At 40.1% G+C, this 19498-nt stretch overlaps 1 protein-coding gene across 2 annotated transcripts in view; it reads left to right on the forward strand.

Annotated features, from left to right (window-relative positions):
- Positions 1-19498, forward strand: part of dpysl4 (dihydropyrimidinase like 4) — an 81574-nt gene that overhangs the window by 19692 nt on the left and 42384 nt on the right. For both annotated transcript variants that reach the window (XM_039770464.1, XM_039770472.1), the window contains exons 2-4: positions 11290-11378; positions 12328-12512; positions 17849-18013. In XM_039770464.1, the coding sequence (XP_039626398.1) occupies positions 11290-11378; positions 12328-12512; positions 17849-18013 (439 nt within the window). The remainder of the gene's footprint in view (positions 1-11289; positions 11379-12327; positions 12513-17848; positions 18014-19498) is intronic.

The following is a 19498-nucleotide window of genomic DNA, read 5'->3' on the forward strand; positions in this document are numbered from 1 at the left end:
AGGCAAAGCCTTTACTGACTGACTGACTGACTCACTGACTGACTCACTGACTGACTCACTGACTCATCACTAATTCTCCAACTTCCCGTGTAGGTAGAAGGCTGAAATTTGGCAGACTCATTCCTTACAGCTGACTTACAAAAGTTGGGCAGGTTTCATTTCGAAATTCTACGCATAATGGTCATAACTGGAAGCGATTTTTCTCCATTTACTGTAATGGAGTTGAGCGCGAAAAATGTGGGGGCGGAGTTTCGTGTGACATCATCAAACGCCTCACACGTAATCACATGAACTGACTGTCAACGCAGTGCGTAGAAAACCAGGAAGAGCTCTAAAAAGCGCTTAAGAAAACATGCATTATACAATTGAGAAGGCAGCGAAACAATAAAAAGCGAGCGAGTGACACATACTGTACAAGCATATTCATGCCTGCAGCTACTTCAGAAACAAAGCACGGTGTAAACCTAAAGTTTAAATTAAGTTCATAGACAGGCTGCCGCTGGCGTTTGTCATGCCCACGGCTAATGCGGGATACAAGTTTAATGAGAGGACGCAGGGTATAAACGAGAGTTTTGATCACTTTCTAACTAAGTTCAAATTGCTGGTCAAAGGCTGTGCTTATGCAAATTCCGAGAGACTGTGTTTGTGGAGGATTGACAGTTAAGGCGGGTGGAGGAGTAACGTCATCCTCTCCCCTCCCATTCACCTCATTTTGCTCTGAGCTGAGCTCCGCGGCTAACGCTGTCTTCCGAAGCAACTTCGTCACACTGCCACCAAATACTCACAGAAAAATCCACAAGTTAATACACACGCTGTCTCTAGAGTTTCTCCACACTGAATCTTCCAGGCACTACTTACAAAAGGTTGCATTGACAATCGTGTTACGTTATTTTTAAAATGTTTCCTTTTCTTCTCGATTCATTTTACCCTCGCACCCCCTTGGTTTGAGAAGAAGTATGAAAAAATATGAGGTTAACACACAAAAACAGATCACCAATTCAAGCTTTATGAATAATCAATTCGCCATGAATAATTGTTTTGGTAAAGCCATACTCGGTGTAATCCCCCTTCCATTTTATAATTTTTCTGCAACTAGCCATGATTAAATGAACAGTAAAAAAATAATAGCGAAGCGAGGGTGACTTATTCAGGCAGGCATATATATGACAGCAACACTCATGACAATGTCAATCATGTTACGTTATTATTAAAATGTTTCCTTTTTTTTTCATCACTTCTTTAACACACTACTTCTCGCTGAGGCGGGTATTTTGCTATATATATAATATATGAATGACCTCCAAAGAGCGCTGAGACTTTTGATATCATGAACGTGTCTGCAAAACTGTGGCCTCCTGCCCAGCGAAAGTCGAGCAGCCAGCGCGTGCATAGCTGTGCCGGCCTTTGAGACGCTGACTGCGCTTCTGCCTTAAGTCAAAGTGAGCACTTTTAATTTTTTTCATCCTCCCCCTGAGCTATAACCCAGACAAGTGCAAACACGGGACCCTTTTCTACACTGCGGCAAACTAATATTAAGGCGATTCACACTTTCTTTTGCACGTATACGATTATGAGGTCCTCAGCTCGGATTATGAAAACACACACACGAGTGGAGGACTGACAGTGCCATCACAGCTGATTAATGGCAGGGGACGTCTCACCAGTCTACACAAGACCCACCGCGACTGTCCCCAAAAGGAGATCATAACGTCAGCGAACACATCTCTCTATACTATATAAAAGAAAAAGGCAAGTTTCCTTTCTTTACACCTTTTTTCCTTTTATCCCAAACCAAAGCCTTTCTCTCTTAACACTGCAGAGGACACAAAACTAATTTTCTTTAAATGTCGGTAAGGCACATTACCAGAGGCACAAATTTGGACTTTCACATAGAAAATGTAATTTCTATACCACAGCCGTCGTGTAGCGCCTTTCAAAAGGGATCTACAACCGAGAGATGATCCATATACATTTTAGCTGCTGTTAGTTACTTACCTGTTGTGTTACACAGTCTTTAAAATGTAGTTTACCTGAAACCACTCCAGTAGTGCTCAATGTACCTGTACTTCTTAAAACGTTAATGTTTTACTGTTTAATAACTTATAGACTACATTTTATTATTTTTCCCTTGCACTCAGTGACCAAAGCTATACACACACATATAGATACATTGTATATATATACACACACACACATACATACATACATACAGTACATACATACACACACACACACACATATATATAATTTGTGTGTGTGTATGTAGGTATGTATGTGTGTGTATATATGATGTAGATAGGTATGTATATATATATATGTGTGTATATGTAGATATGTATATATGTATATAGATATGAAGATATGTATGTGTATATACAGTATATATATATATATATATGTAGACTCAAACCCATTATGACAGCAGCAATCCAAGCTGTGAGAAAACAGTAAAAAGGAGGCTTGTCAGACGTCGTGGTACATTTTCTGATGCAGCTAGACGAAAGCAACTTAGTGACACTGCCGCCAAATACACAAAACAATTACTTTGACAATCATGTTACGTTATTTTCAAAATGTTTCCTATTCTTTTTCATAACTTCTTTAACACACGACATCGCTGCGAAGCGCGGATATTTTGATATATATATATATATACCTGTATATATATGATAGCAACACTCATAACAGTGACAAAGCACTTACATTGACAATAATGTTACTTTTTTTTAAAATGTTTCCTTTTCTTTTTCATAACTTCTTTAACACACTACTTCTCTGCTGCAAAGCGCGGGTATTCTGCTAGTATTTATATAAAGTACATACACACACATACACCCCCTCACACACACACACAGTATATTATTTATATATATTAATATATTCTCAATATCCAGTGATGCACTACTGGAGCAACACTTGTTTACATGATTATGACTTCTGTTCTCTTTTATTTGAAACTAGCCAACCCGCAGCGTACCATACGCTGCATAATCAGGCCGGTTTTTTAATGATTTTTAAGCACAGGGAGAAAATTAACATTTGAAAAATCGGTAATGTAATAAATCAGCAAGAAAAGCAACATTGTAACAATCGTCCGTGACTGAAAACTGGTGAACCGCCATTGCGCCTTCTCCTGCCAGATGAAGGGATGGGGGTGCACAGCGCTCAGTCGCGGAGGGTGGAACGGAGAGAAGAAGGACGTCCATTACGCTCCCTCTTGCTGTATGTAGCGTGTAAAACAGTTTGCTATGGTGCACGCGGTCGTGCGTCGTAACCGAAAACTCGGTTTTTAAAGATTGCTTACTTCATTGTGTTTTAACCTCAGATGTAAAGGATTGTTTTAAGGTTCCCATGGGATACCCCTCGCAAACCGTTTTACACGCTGCATATGGTGATTCACCTCCGCGAGAAACATGCCTCTATGAACAGTCAACGTGGCTCGAAGGTGCATGTGGCCTCTACGACAGACGAATATAAATGACGGCGTTTTTTCTGTGTCATCGCGTCCGAGTTGATGAGCGTGGCTCTGCGAGTTGTCGTCGTATCCAATGGTCTTGGAGTTGGTGGGCGTGGCTCCTTCCTGCGTAAGCCATAGGTATCTTACTTGTTGGCAGCTCAGTGAATCCACGCCCCTTCCGGCGTGCTTTCCATGGGTGTCTTGCCTTAGTGAATTATATATATAGATTATTTGAAATTTCTCACTCAGCTTGTATGTGGATTTTTTCCTTTGACTGACACCTCTTCTTATTTTTTAAACTGTGGTCTCCGTTTATGTTGGTGTTTGCGCTCAGGGAGGATACATCGGAAGCTGTCTGTATTTTTTTAGCATGTGTAATATTTTAATTAAAGAATTCAGCTTCCACAGCAATGATTTTATGTATGCTCTGGGGCAAAGCAGCGATTGTTCTTTTTTCATTCATCTTCAACATGAAGTTTTCGAGTATTCCTTGCATTAATCTGTGGCACTGTCTTCGGCATTTCTATTTATAGTTATTACACCATTGTTGACAGCTGTTTCAGTTTCTTCCAGATGCACTCAGTATACACCAAGACCCATTTTACCCCTTCACGTTCTCCACTCTGAATTCTAATGATTGCCTGTTTTTATAGTGTGTTTGGGATTTGCAAATCTGTCTTTACGATTTAAGCAGTTCCGAAAATTCACTCCCATTGCACGTGTAGCTGCAGTCTTGAAGTTGTCTGCTGCTTTGAGTATTTTGCAAGGTGCAGATTTTTTTTAATATTGTCTAATTACACAATTATTCTCGGTTATTTGGTGATTACAGGGATCTCCATAAGCTGCATACACAATAAAGTCAACACTTTGACTGAATCAGCTTATGGGATTTTTAGCAACTGATTTGGTATTCTGTTTCCATTCATAGCTTTGTTATTGACAACTTTTTTTAAAAAGATAAAGATGCAACTTCAATTTAAGATGACACATGAAGTGGCATTTTAAGTATGACAATTCAGGTGGGCCCATATTAGAATAGTAAAGGCTTCTGTAAGGTTACATGACCTTCCCTAATAATGTCTGTCTCTCTTTGGCTAATGATGAGTGAAACAGGCAGGTTCATGCATCTTTCCCAATCACAAAAAGACAATGGGATACTGGCACCTGGTCTGTCTCGACTGGCATCAGGTCATTATGATCGCCTCTGCCATTGTCATAACCTGACAAGATACAGTAATACAGATGTAAACATTAAGTAAAGTGAGAGCCTTCGCAACCACCCACCGCTCAGGAATATCTGTTGGCTATGAACGGCCTACATTGAAATGACCACGTCTCAAATTTAGAATCGTATGTGTCTGAAGTGACAAGCCACAATGACACAAACAGAACATGCAGACAGCGCAGACTGCATGAGGCAAATTGCACCGTGCACATCCAGTAGGACGCTAAACACTGTGTGGTGGTTAATGAGATTTTCTGCAGACTCGTGTTTTCTGTACCACAGTTCTGCACTTCTTTGAAAGAGGAGCATTATACTCCTGGCTTCTCTTCCATGATGGAAGGAGCACACGTAGGCTCCCTTGGTGTCTTCTTCAAATTTACCGATGTGACTTCTGAATGATGTCTTCCTGATATTGAACTCTTTTTATTATTTTGCATTTCTCAATTACTGTGTCTACCTTTAATAGAAGAAATGTTGCTCAACTTTTTACACCTCTTGCTTATGTGTTCTGCACAGCCGTAAATGGAAAAAGCTGTGCAAATGCATAATGAAAAAAAGCAACAACAACAATAGCAGCAACAGCAGGTGGTGCTCATTTTAACACAGAGATGATCTTCAAGGCCCATAAGTAAACTGGTATAGAGGACACTGCAGGGCCAACTGGTCCAGGCCCTCAAGCACAAACAGGCTTACATCACCAGACACAAAGACACAAAGAACCCTCACAGATTACCAGAAGCATTATCTTTCTACGCAAGTAAGGACATTGAGCAAGTGACAAAACATTGGGGAGCATTTGTGTAAGAAGAGAAAGCTGAAGATTGTTAGAAACCTTTGAATTATCACTTAAATTACTGAAGGAAGCTTATTATTATTTTGCACAACATCTGATATGGCACTGGCCCTTAATAAAAAAAAGACCACGATATTTATTTCTGAAGGGTTTTAATGTTAAGGCACAAATGTGAAGAATCAGGACTGAGAACCAGTGGAAAAGTAATAAGAGGCAGACTCCAGAAGTGTACATATACAGTAATTATCAGCTTTTATTGTGTAAAAATGCTATCTCTCTCTCCTTTACCTTTTAGAGGGGCACTCTTTCCATCACCAACACCGACCATCAATACTCAACTCACTGCTGCATTCACCCTGTGGCTCATTCTGTATCTCCTACCTCGATTCCTGGTGACAATACTCTTTGCTTCTGCCACTTGTCCTCCTGCTTTATCAATGAACTCCTCCTGTTGGCCCCCTAACCCACACCCATTCCTGTTATTTTTTAATATACCTGAGCAATGCTTATTATCTTTATCCTTAAATTTATCGTAATGGCGAGCACTTGTTGCCTGTCCCCCTGCTCTCCACCTCCATCCTCGCCACTCCTGGTCACTGCTGCTTGATCATCGCTGGCAGGAGTAACGCACAGCAGACCTCTGCTCCTCCAAACCTCTTCCGCTTCTCAGCAACGTTGCAGAGCTGCCGGCCCACCCCACACACCCCTAATAAGAAACTAAAAGTGTGGCAAGCAAAAACGACCCTAAAAAAAATCCATCTTTCCAAAACACACTGAACAAAAAAACAACCAAGTAGAGGAAGCACAAAATAAATAAAGCTGTAGAGAGCTCTGATTCTGCATGTGAGTTGATGGCTGCCGCTGAATTGTTTGATTGTCGCTTTCAAGTGTACCGAAATAGCCAAATATTTTACACCTTTTGACAACCGCCAATGCCTCTTAAACATCTTAGATTGACAGGTGACAATTTCAGTAGTGGACACTTTGATGTTTATGAATGTTTAAACTCTCAAAAACTGGATGTGAAGTTATTGATGAAACCGGTTGTGTGCTTACAACGCTTGACAGACGCAGAATGTCACTTCAACACAAGTCCTACAAATACTAACATAATTGAAACAAACCATGAAACTCAAACCGATTATGACAGCAGCAATCCAAGCTGTGAGATTTGAAACAAGATTACTGTTCACATGGCCAACTGTACGTTGCATGCTCAAGACTAAGCTCAGCGCACAGCTTGCTCATATTACAACTGGAGGGCCGAACTCACAATGTGGTATACAAAGAGATCCTTAATAAATAATTATTGGTATATTTTCCCTCAGTTTAAAAAGGTTTAATTTTCTTCTTAATAAAAATTTTAAGGCAGTACTTTGCTAGTTGTTAAATGAAATGTGCGGCTTGCCAAAACCTCCAAACCTACCCCTTCACCCAAGATGCCTAGAGCAGCCATACTTCAAGAGGCACCCAACCCTGCATCATTCATTGGACTGGTCAACAGCACCATTAGGTGGATTTTCAGCTTTCATTGGGCTATTTTCAGGACATGGCAGCCCTGGTTACAAAATATTAAATGCACTGAATCTTTTTTAATGCTTACATTCTAAACATATTCATATGAAATACTGCTGAACGTATGTGCTCCTGGTGATCTAACTGCATTGTACTTCTGCATTTTGTGAGAGGAAAAAAGGGCTGATGAGAAGTCAAGCAGTAGGTTCCCACCTTCTGGAGGGCTTGTGGTAAATATCTCCTAAGTGAAATAAAGGAGCATTTGCAGAATATTGTTAAGTGAAGTTCTTGTTCCTGCTGCATAAAGGTGTACCCTACTGTGCTTTCTGTCATCTGTTATAGATGGCTTGTTGGGCATAGCTGAGTTCTGAGACCTTTGAGGAGATGGCTTTGTCGTCTCTGGCTAGAAGACAGTCTGTGACGTTAGGCTTCCAACAAGAGACCCTACCATTTCCAGCCCCTTGCAGATTCATTCTCAGCAGATGTGGATTGGGGTGGTCCCATTTCTAACGAGCTTATTTCAAATTGTGGATTTTGGAAGCTCATAGTTGCTTCAGGGTTTTGTCTCCCACAGTGATTTGAGCCCTTCTTTATGTTATTAGTTATAACACTTCTCATTTTAATTCATTGAAAGGATTTGTTAACCTCAAACAACCTTGTGTTGTGTTTGCCAAGGTGAGGACAAGAAGGTTTGTGCTGCTCAAATACTAAAATGTGTAACTATGAGTATACAACATAAAACATGGCAAATATTTGAAATAATATTGGCAGTGAAGAAGAACTTTTAGTGAAGTACTTTAAACACAGTACATGTAAAAACAAAGACAATTGCAGAATTGATGAACATGAGCAACCAGAAAGAGTCCAAAAATGTTTTAAATACACCAGAATGTGCACAATGATGCCAATTTAGTTGTTCTTTTTTCGCTTTATCTTGGCATTATCACTGGAATTTAGTGTCTAGGGTATAGAAAGTGTAGTGACATGTATAGCGCCGTGCGTAGAATCCACACTAAAACATGACGTACGGACAAAAGGCGAAATTTACGTACACACAAAAAAATCCAGATGCATAAAACTGTGCATACGCCAGGTTCCACGCACTTCCTCCTTAAAAATCCCAATGAACGTGAAATTTGACACATTTGACCTACAGCCCCAACCCAACTCTTCTCAGAATTTTGCAATTTAAATAGCCTCTTCCATTCTGTGTTTAGTTAAAAGACAATGGCAAAAGCATGTGGAAAAATTAAGAATTTAAGCAAATGTGAATTGGAGACAAAGAAAATGTACTATTTGTGGGCTTAGGCAGTAGTATAAGCAACAAAAGGAAAGTGATCAAGTGACACAGTGTTCAACAAAAGTTCAACTTCAGAAAGTAATACATTGCCCCAAAATAAAAGAAGTGGTCAGATATCAAAGTCGATGTGAAAAGTCACTGTCCACTGTCTGTTTATTCTGTTTCAGACATCAGACTTTCATGCCAAGGATGTGAATCCACACAATGATAGTGCTGCTGTGTACACACACTTCTGCCTTGGAAACCGCTGGTTGACCATCTGGCTGTGTGCTGACGGATGCTGTTCGGAAGTCACATAATGCAGCAGTGCTGTGCTGTAAGGGATGTGGCCAATGAATTAATAGAATATAAGGGCTGTGATATGTGATATTGACCACAAATTAAATTAATTGGTTAAAAAATAAATGCTGCATCTGATTACTTGTTTTTACAGCCTGCTAATTACAATTTAAAAAAAGTTGTAACATTGTCTGAATTGGCCGATCATTTGGTCTGTCAGGTTCATCATAGTGCATCTCTTCAGTTACAGGCAAGCCACAATTGGGTGCCACATTATACAGCACGCTACATGCTTGCCCAATGCATCACACTTTCTGTGCACTATAGAGCAGCACATTAATAGAGTGGAAATGCTTTCTATTTACATAAGCCAATTACTTCTCTGAATGGGCCTTTTTAGTGTAGCATTGACACCAAGTGCCACAAAGGATCAATTCTCTGCTCTATACATGGCTCTTTGAGGTGACTCATTATCCTTTCTTTTTGCCGCACTAGTTGGAAAACGCACCTGTGAATGTGTGGATTTGCCGTTTTTATAGGCTCTCCTGCTATAGATGATGTAATGCCAGTTCATTCTTTTGGCAACTCATCCCTGGCGCGGTTACAATAGCAATGTGTGTGCAGTTGACCACTCCATTTGGAAAACAGGACGTTGCTGCAAATTGCACTTTGATGAGTGTAATGAAATCTTATATATCTGGATGACAAGTGGATAATACCATCCTATGCAGCTGGCATGGTGCACCTCGCTGATGTTTGTGAAATTCCTGATTGGTCAGCAAGTTCACATAGAAAAGCACTCGTGGCTAAAAAGCTGAGAAGCAGGTAGAGCAGAATTACTCAAAGTCTGCCTTTGCAAAGCCGGCGCCAGTTCAGCACACAGCTCCAAGAGGATAGCTCTTAGAAATCAAAAAAGACTTAGCAGCTACTCATCATCATCATCTATAATTATGTACTCTTTTCTAATTCTTCCATTTGTGATGTCTTCTAACATGCTAAAGCAGCCATGATAGTTGGAGTAGTTTGGTCATTCCTGGGACAATTATATTGTGACAGAATGATTATAATCAAGTGAATTAAATTTGTAAACGATATGCAATTAATTTTGGTGTATTTGATAAAGCCCACATCATGGATGCTAATCTAAAAAAGAATGAGAAACCATGCAGAAACAACAGCACTGCTTTGACACTGGGTGCTGCCAGTTTGCAAAACTGAGCAGTAAAATGTATATGCAAGGTGTGAGACTGCCGTGAAAATGTGTGTGGCTTTACGACAAGTTTAGTTTTTATACATCTCGAAGTGAGCTTGGAAACGGGCGTACACAACATTTTTGTGCATGTGTGTGGTTTATACATGAGGCTCACAGTCTGTTCCAACCCTGCTTTAAGAGTGACAGAGGGATTTAAAGTAATCAACAGAAGTTGGGACACTTGTGCAAATAGTTTGCTTCAACATGCAAGGTTTAATTTGCAGGTTGTAACCAATTAGTTGTTCCCTCAACTAAGCACAATTGTAATATTCTGAAACGTCCTTTTTTTCAGTTATGTTAACCTAAACTTTAAATTTAAACCTCTAGCAATTTACTGCTTACCTTTTCACCATTTTAGGTCATTCATTGCATTTCAACTGATTAAATTTGAAGAAAAACTGTAAAAACAGAGGTTTTCTAAAACTTTTGACCAGTAGTATATTCATAAAGAATATACTGTATAATAATTCAAATGCCACTGGCCAAGAAACATCACAAAAAATGTCCATGCCCTACCAATAAACTGTGACAGTGATAATACCATAACATGATCTTCTCAATCCTGTTTAATCCAGTTCAGGGGCACATGGGAGCGGAGGTTAGCTAATCCCAACAGCTCTATACACAAGGTGGAGCAACTCTGGACAGTACAAGTCAGTGGCTACTGCTTAAGCCTGAAGGTCCCAGCATCCCCAGTCTGATTTATGGCCCAGTGACTCTCTGTGTAGAGTTTGCATCTCCTCCCCATCCATTTCTCACCCAAACACATTTATGTTAAGTTAGCTGGCGTTTCTAAATTACCATTTGTATCCCATAGTGGACTTCAAGCACAGACATTCCTGTCTTGTGTCGGATGCTGCCTCGGCAGGCTGCGTGTGACTCTGTAATGGATTAAACAGGCTTGAGGTGATTATGTTATGTTATCTAAATATCACTTCCTAGAGAAAAACTCAACAATCATATCATTATCACTGAAAATTATTTAATTAATCCCTTTGGGAAATGACTGGATTATTTTAATTCATTTAGTTAAACGAGTTTTACAGGGAAGGTCACAATACATTTGATTGCTGCTAGTCTGCAGCCATACTCGGCACCAGAGAATAAGCTGCTTTAAAAAGAATAGTACATCTTGGGGAAGGAAAATAATTTTAGCAGATCTTCATTTTTACAAAAATTCTGACTGCCAACCTTTAAATAATAACACCACTTGAAATGAGCACACCAAATGAACATTCATGGAAGTCCATGTCACTGAAAGACAAAGCGATTAGAGAAAACTAAAGTGACACAAGTAAGAACAAAAGGCCACCCCATTAGCACAGGGGGAAGAGTAGACAAAAAGAAACAGGAGCGGCGTGTGGCAAAACAAGAAACTGTTATCCTCTACTACATTTTGGAAAAAAGAAAAGATTTAATTTATTTTTATTGTTTTACTTGAACCATCATTTCTGTAATCTTTTTTCAGAGTGATCGATTAGTAATCAAAGGAGGGAAGATCGTTAATGATGACCAGTCTTTTTATGCTGACATTTATGTGGAGGATGGGATAATCAAGTAAGTATCATCACTGTAACTACTCACAAAATATTTCATCGTAAACAGAGATAGACAAACAGATGGAATATAGGAAAGGCATTATGTAAGATAGATAGACAGAGAAAAAATTACATTATCTATACAAATAAAGTTGCATTGGAATCTCTTTATATGTATGTTTGTTCATGTATTGTGCACAAATCCCTATTTTTTCAGGGCCCCACACCACTGCTGGCCAGGCCATAATTGTATCCAGAGTTATTTCTTTCAGCTTTGTAACCTCTCACCACTACACTGCCGTCTCCACCTGCTCCACACTGTTTCTCTGTTGTCATTGCTGACCACTTCAGGTTCTTGTGACCACACAGCAGAGTCAAATCTCATGAATGACTTGGGATTACCAATCGTATTTTGTCTAAACAGATGACACTATTCTAAGTTGAAATTTACTGCAAATGCTGGATAACGTAATATAGATAGATAGATAGATAGATAGAGGCGGCACGGTGGCGCTGCTGCCTCGCAGTTAGAAGACCCGGTTCGCTTCCGGGTCCTCCCTGCGTGGAGTTTGCATGTTCTCCCCGCGTCTGCGTGGGTTTCCTCCGGGCGCTCTGGTTTCCTCCCACAATCCAAAGACATGCAGGTTAGGTGGATTGGTGATTCTAAATTGGCCTTGGTGTGTGGGTGTGTTTGTGTGTGTCCTGCAGTGGGTTGGCACCCTGCCCAGGATTGGTTCCTGCCTTGTGCCCTGTGTTGGCTGGGATTGGCTCCGGCAGACCCCTGTGACCCTGTATTCGGATTCAGCGGATTAGAAAATGGGTGGATAGATAGATAGATAGGGCACTATGTGATAGATAGATAGATAGATAGGCATATGTAATAGATAGATATTTTTTAGATTAGATTCTACTATCCTGTGTTAAAATGTAACACTTATATGACATAAATGACGTTTTGTGTTTTTAAGGCAAATAGGAGAGAACTTGATTGTCCCTGGAGGGGTGAAAGTGATCAATGCTAGCAATTACATGGTGATCCCTGGAGGAATCGATGTCAACACCAACCTGCACATGCCTTACATGGGAATGACCCCAGCAGACGACTTCTACAACGGGACAAAGGCCGCACTGGCCGGAGGAACCACAATGATTAGTATGTAATGAAACCATTAGCAGTTGCATGAGGACTGGAAACCAAATTTATCATTCAGTTGTCAAGTCAAGCACTGAGACTTTTTGCAACCAGTTCATTCAAGCAAATACATATTTAAGAATGTCTCTTGGAGTTAGATCATTTAATGGCTGGGGAGGCCAAATTGTCATTTCAGTTTTATGAAAAGACATCATAAAAGGAAATAACTTCAAGAGGCCTTTCTTTTCTAGGTCACATTATTTGCTAATTATCCATTGCTTTATTTTTAGATGGTATAAAGAAACAAAATGGGAGACTTGCAGTGCTTGAATAATGAAATATTATTTATGATCATTTGAAACAAATATTATTTATGATTGGCATTGGCTTAGTAACAGCAAATCTACAGGATACCTTGAGATAAATGTAAGAAATAACTAGATTTATATGGAAAGGAATAATAATGGATTTGAATTTTGTATGTAATTTTAAATGGGAGACATTTATCTCCAGAAACCATGACTTGTCTATTCTAGTTTATTCATGTGAAGTGATGACTTTATAAATCAGCAGTTCATTTAAGAACAACCAGTTTGATGACATTTGATAGCACAAAATAAAGTCATACTCTTGTGAGTAGAATTCTAAAAAGGTAAGCACAGGAATTAAATAGCAAAATTAAGGAAATGATTTGACTGTATGAATAAACATGAAGTACAAAAGAGAAGAAAAAAGGTAAAGTTAACTCAAGTGCATTGATAATGATAGATAGATAGATAGATAGATAGATAGATAGATAGATAGATAGATAGATAGATAGATAGATAGATAGATAGATAGATAGATAGTGTGTATGAAGTTTTCAACCAGACAGCAGGTGTGGTTATAAAGCAGCTTTATTTTTAGAGTCACGGTGAGAAGAGTTTCAGAAAAGCAGACAATCAAATATACATGACAGCGTCAGGGCTCTTCTGAACCCCGTCTGTTGGGTGGGGTCCAGTTTTATACCCCTAGAATGCGTGATTTAATATCATTATGAAATGTAACGGGCGGCACGGTGGCGCAGTGGTAGCGCTGCTGCCTCGCAGTTAGGAGACCCGGGTTCGCTTAACGGGTCCTCCCTGCGTGGAGTTTGCATGTTCTCCCCGTGTCTGCGTGGGTTTCCTCTGGGCACTCTGGTTTCCTCCCACAATCCAAAGACATGTGGATTGGTGATTCTAAATTGGCCCTAGTGTGAGCTTGGTGTTTGTGTGTGTCCTGCGGTGGGTTGGCACCCTGCCCAGGATTAGTTCCTGCCTTGTGCCCTGTGTTGGCTGGGATTGGCTCCAGCAGACCCCCGTGACCCTGTATTTGGATTCAGCGGGTTAGAAGAAGATGGATGGATGGATAAAATTTAACAGTCAACACATTTATTATACACAAACCTTGAGCCCCTTTAAAGTCCCTTGTAAAACTTGATTTCTTGGCTCCTTTTGTTATAGCGTTCAGATGTAAGCTAAGGGAAAACGTGATAAGGCAGACTCATGTGTGGAATGCTCAGACCTTGAGTTCTTTGCACAAATATTTTTCTGTTTGCTAAAACAAAGCATGCTGTTACTTGGTTTAGTAAAGCTTACTTCTCAGACATGAATTAGTACAAGGGAACGAAGAGAACATTCGTCTTCCACAATAGATAGATAGATAGATAGATAGATAGATAGATAGATAGATAGATAGATAGATAGATAGAGATAGAATGTAATGTAGTCATTCCAACTAGAAGCAATGGATCAATTTAAATGAAAATGGATGTTCAGCACAAGTGACATGTGAGAAATAAATATGACCATATTTGTCAATGTGTCACTTGCTGTCTGTCATGCCTCATCACCTTGTCACTGGGTCTCCACATACCCAACACTGGCTGTTTGTCTTGTCACCGTTGAGTTTTGTTGGGTTTTAGGTCGTTTCTCAAACTGCAGAGTTATTGTCACTACACAACAGTTTTAAGCATTAACCAATCAGCTTTGAAGTGTGTCTCAGACATCATTAACCAGCGCTACAAATACACCTTTTAGTAATGGGGGAAAAGATAGTGCTTATCTTTGGAGTGTAATGGCGAAGAGGTTTTCTTTTTTAAGCAAAAATGGCTTTGTGCATTTTTTCTTACATGACAATGGAAAGTTGATTTATTTCTCCAAATGAAGAATTTTTGATTCCTTTTCCTATGAACAACAGACTTAGCACATTTAAGTTGATGGGGTCAAGTCAGTGACTGTGCTCGAACAACAACTTATTTTCAGGAATAACAGATAGATGTCGCAGTCAGACTTAGTATATATAACGACATGCAGCACATCCAACTAACAGTCAGGTTGCTAATTCAGGCAGGGTATACTGCGAACAACAGGTAGCATCTAATCCAAGAGTAGTCGGTAATAGCAAAACACAGATGGCACATGCCATAATAGGTGTCCATACAGTTCTCTTTCTTTTAGTGTTGTAAAATGAACAAAGCAGAAGGGACAGAAAGGTTTGGGGATGGCCATCCCATATACTGGAAAAATATCAAAAGCAAAAGCAAGCACATTGTTACAGTGTGGAGTTCAAAACAGAACTAACTAACAAAGGGAGCCTGGGTTCTTAAATATGGCTGAAACAGGACGAGGACGGGTCAGGGCAGCCAGAACAGGAAATGAGGTGTTCTGTAGACGAGTTCTGGAATTGGCAGGACATCATCAGTGAGAGCTGGAAGTGACATCATCAGTGGGTGGGCTGGTGGTGGGAGGCGTGTTCTTTTGCTGGTCTGCAGAGAGGCAAAAGGAGAAAGGATCAGACGACAGCACCAACCTCTGGTCCGACTGAAGTAACACCATTTGAGCCCATGCACACGTTTTTGACATCATACAGGGAAATAATTAAATAAAATATGCAGAGAAAAAGAAAACATGGAATCTCAACACAAGCGGCAACCCAGCCAGGATTCAAACCTTGCCTTCTGGAGCTGTGTACCAAGGGGTTTACAATGCCTATTAATTCAGTCGCAGACTTGGCACTGGTGCCTCAGCACTCTGGAGACGGGGTCTGATTCCATGCCCTTTCACTGTCTCGTAGTCTGAGACAATATTAAAGCACAGATAGTGCCCAACATAGCATCTTGGGTAAAATTCCTGTCTCTTTAGCACCTGGGAATGTACTGTTCCACTACTTCATGTGCTTTTATGGTACCTGATGAGTAGTTTAACCAATGGTTCCTTTTTCAAGTACATCGGTTGGCATGGAGTTCATGTCTAGAGTTTGTAGTTAGGCCTGGAGGAGCCTGCAGTGGCTGGAGTATTTCTATTTTTTATACTTAAAAGAAATAATGGTTCATAAGGCATCCAGAGCTCATAAACTCCTCCACTGTGTTTCTCTTTGTACATCTTGTGATTCTCTCAAGAGGAAGCAGAATGAATTGTGGCCATAAATATGTCTACACACATCTACTTTCTTCTTCCCTACCTGTCTCTGTGCCAGTTTAGCAGCCATTACCTAGAATCACCAAAATGTGCTTATATTAGAACCCACATTTGTACAGGTGGATGTTCTTCTTGATGCCAAACTCCTTTTTTACAACACAACAGAGGATCTGTGGCCTTATTCAAATTCCATGTCACAGGGGTCATATTCAGTATTTATGTACAAATCTTTGAGTACTAGCTGTGCTACTTATCTAAGATGGGCCAAAATCTAAGTAATCAATGTAGACCTGCAGTGCACCACCTGTTGGAATATATTTTGTTTTTCATGTAGTGATAAAATGCAGTGCATTTGTCATTCCAACAGATGGCATCACGAACATAATAAAATGCATTACTACAAATTGTGAAAGACCAGCCCGGCTACAGACAGGCATGAAGGACACACAATGTCCAAAAGCACACACATTTATTTTATGGTGCTTTCACACAACACAGTGCCCAAATCCACAGTCTGAACACCTCAGTCCCTATACTATACTTTTCTTTGTCTTTCGTTTCTTGTGTCACCTCCACTCCTCTCCCACAAGCTCTGTCCTCTGTCTCCTGACTCCAGCCTCTTTTAAAATGCACCCGGTAGTGCACTAGGTGCTCTCTGATCACCTTCCGACAGCACTTCGGGGTGTGGTGGAAGTGCTGCATGCCAAGGCTGTCCAGGGGGGCTGCCCCCTTATGTCCCAGGGTAGAAATTGCCCCTCTCCCAGTCCCCTATTTCTCCCGGTTGGGCACGGTCCCCGGCCGTCTATCACAAAATGTTTGTGATGTATCATCTGTTGGAATGACAGCAACACAGCAACTTGATGGAGAAACAGATTCATTCATCTGTCACCAAACCCACTTAATTCAACAGAATGTATTACAGCCCGCGATATTTATGAAGTCAGTCACATAACATCCCAACATCACGTTATTCCCACAACATCAGTCACAAAATGCCCAATGAATGCTCAGTTACACTGTGTTTAAGATGAGGGTTGTGTGGGGGTTCTCTGATTCAGAGGGGTTTTGTAACTAACATTGTGGGCGTTCCGTGATCTTTTGGATGTTACTTGACCTACGCCATACCAATTGTGGACTGCAGTTAGATCCACTTCACTTAATTGAGTGTGCTTTTTCTGGGGGCCTGAGTCTGTCTTGCTGAATCAGGTGCAAGCCAGAACCTTCAAGGCAGATAGAATTCCATAGTGTATCATTGATATTATATTTTCAATGTACAGTATTAATAAAGAAATTATATTCTACAGCTTACTCTACAGCTTCAAAAATTCTATAATTATGATCGTGGTATTGAAAATGGACACCATGATGTCCGTACATTGATGGATTAAAGGCCAGAAGTCCACGTGACCGTCATCATCAAGTCCTTCCATGAGAACCCTGAATACAATGAGGACTGATCATTTATGTTAGGTAGAATACCTAGAGGGGGCTGGGCGGTCTCATGGCATGGAACCCCTGCAGATTTTATTTTTTCTCCAGCCGTCTGGAGTTTTTTTGTTTTTTTTTTTTGTCCTCCCTGGCCATCGGACCTTACTTTTATTCTATGTTAATTAGTGTTCTCTGATTTTGATTCTTACTTTGTCTTTTTTCTCTTTCTTCATCATGTAAAGCACTTTGAGCTACATTATTTGTATGAAAATGTGCTATATAAATAAATGTTGTTGTTTTTGTTATTAAAACTCTAAAAAAGTAATTTTGAGATCAGATAGATAGATAGATAGATAGATAGATAGATAGATAGATAGATAGATAGATAGATAGATAGATAGATAGATAGATTCTTTACTGTCCCCAAGGAAACTGCCAATTAGCACAGTATATTATGTCCTTGATACTAACTCAGTGTTATCCCCCTTACAGTTGACCACGTTCTTCCAGAGCCTGGATCAAGCCTCCTAGCAGCGTATGATCAGTGGAGAGAGCTGGCTGACACCAAGGCATGCTGTGATTATTCTCTACATTTGGACATTACACGCTGGCATGAAAGTCTCATAGAAGAAATAGAGGCATTAATTAAAGACAAAGGTACGATGCTGATGTTGAGCTGATTGCGAGAAGAATGTGATCACGTGTGAAATTAGTGCACTGTAGATGTTCGCTAAATCTAAACAGGCAGTGGGATAAGATGTGTGTGGTATGACCATATATTTACTAGTGATAGAGTTTAAACTATGAATAATTAACGTTGTTTCCTGTTTTCCATTAGGCTTGCATTTAAGAGGAAGCTGTTGTGAATTTTCTTTGTTACATTATTAATGAGTATTTAAACAACTCCTTTCTTGGGGAGCACCTCTTTAAACACTTTGCACAATTAATACACCATAGCATATGCGGCATATTGAGCTCAGAGTGCTTGACTGGCTCGTTCAGAATTACACCAGTCTAAATATTGCATGCTTCCACATTCTAGCCATTAGTCTACACTGTCTGCTTTCAAAATACAGTGGAACCTCGAGATACGAGTTTAATTCGTTCCAGCACTGAGCTCGTATAGCGAATTTCTCGTATCTAGAACAAACTTCCCCATTGAAAATAATGGAAATCCAGTTAATCCGTTCCGCACCCCCAAAAATATCAACATAAAAATCAATTTTCCTAACAAATAACACTGATAAATAATATATACTGTAGTTTACATTTAATAAATAACACTGGTAAATAATATAACTGTAGTTTACCTTTATGAAGAGTCCCCCTCCTTTGGCCACATCAAGGTTCTTAATTTCTTCCTTCTTCTTCAGAATAGTGCAGATCGTCGATGTCAAGTGGCCTTAAGTCTTCACCAGTTCCATCACTCTTACACCGCGCTCATGTTTATCTATGATTTGTTTCTTAATTTCAACGACCATGGCTTCCTTTTTTTACTTTGCAGCACTATCTGAGGCAACAATCTTCTTGAGAGGCATCATGGAATAATTATTTTCACGTTAACTGCAAAAAAACAATGAAATCACAAGCGCACAAACGCGTAGATCCTCACGCTACGGGAGAACAAGGAACACTGAGTGAGCTGACGGGCAGGCAGCGTCAGCTTGGGTGAATCCCCGAGTCGAGGCGGATCGGGAAACACGTCACGCATACCCACAGCCTGGCTTGTTACGCGAGCCAATGCTCATATTTAGATCCAAATTTTTCGCTCATACTTTCCTCGTATCTTGAATTTCTCGTAAACAGAGCTGTTCGTATCTCGAGCTTCCACTGTAAATAGTAAAAAAATGAACATATCGTTAAATTTCAGACAGAACGTAGTTGTTAGAATATGCCCGTGTTGAGTAATGCTGACTTTAATGCTTGCACCTGATTTTATGTGAGTATGTGAGTCTTACTTTACATCTGGTCTCCCGTCCAGGCACATACTACTCTTCTGGCTCACCACATTAGACACTCAAGGGGAATTTTGAGATCAGCAATGCTGTCATGGAGATCTTTGAGGAGTAATGAAACAAGCAGCTGGCAGTGGTCACGTCACACAGCTCTGGGGTCCTGGGGCTCATTCTATATCTCAGCCAG

This window comes from Polypterus senegalus, chromosome 1 (genome assembly GCF_016835505.1).
Source record: "Polypterus senegalus isolate Bchr_013 chromosome 1, ASM1683550v1, whole genome shotgun sequence".
Lineage (NCBI taxonomy): Eukaryota > Metazoa > Chordata > Cladistia > Polypteriformes > Polypteridae > Polypterus > Polypterus senegalus.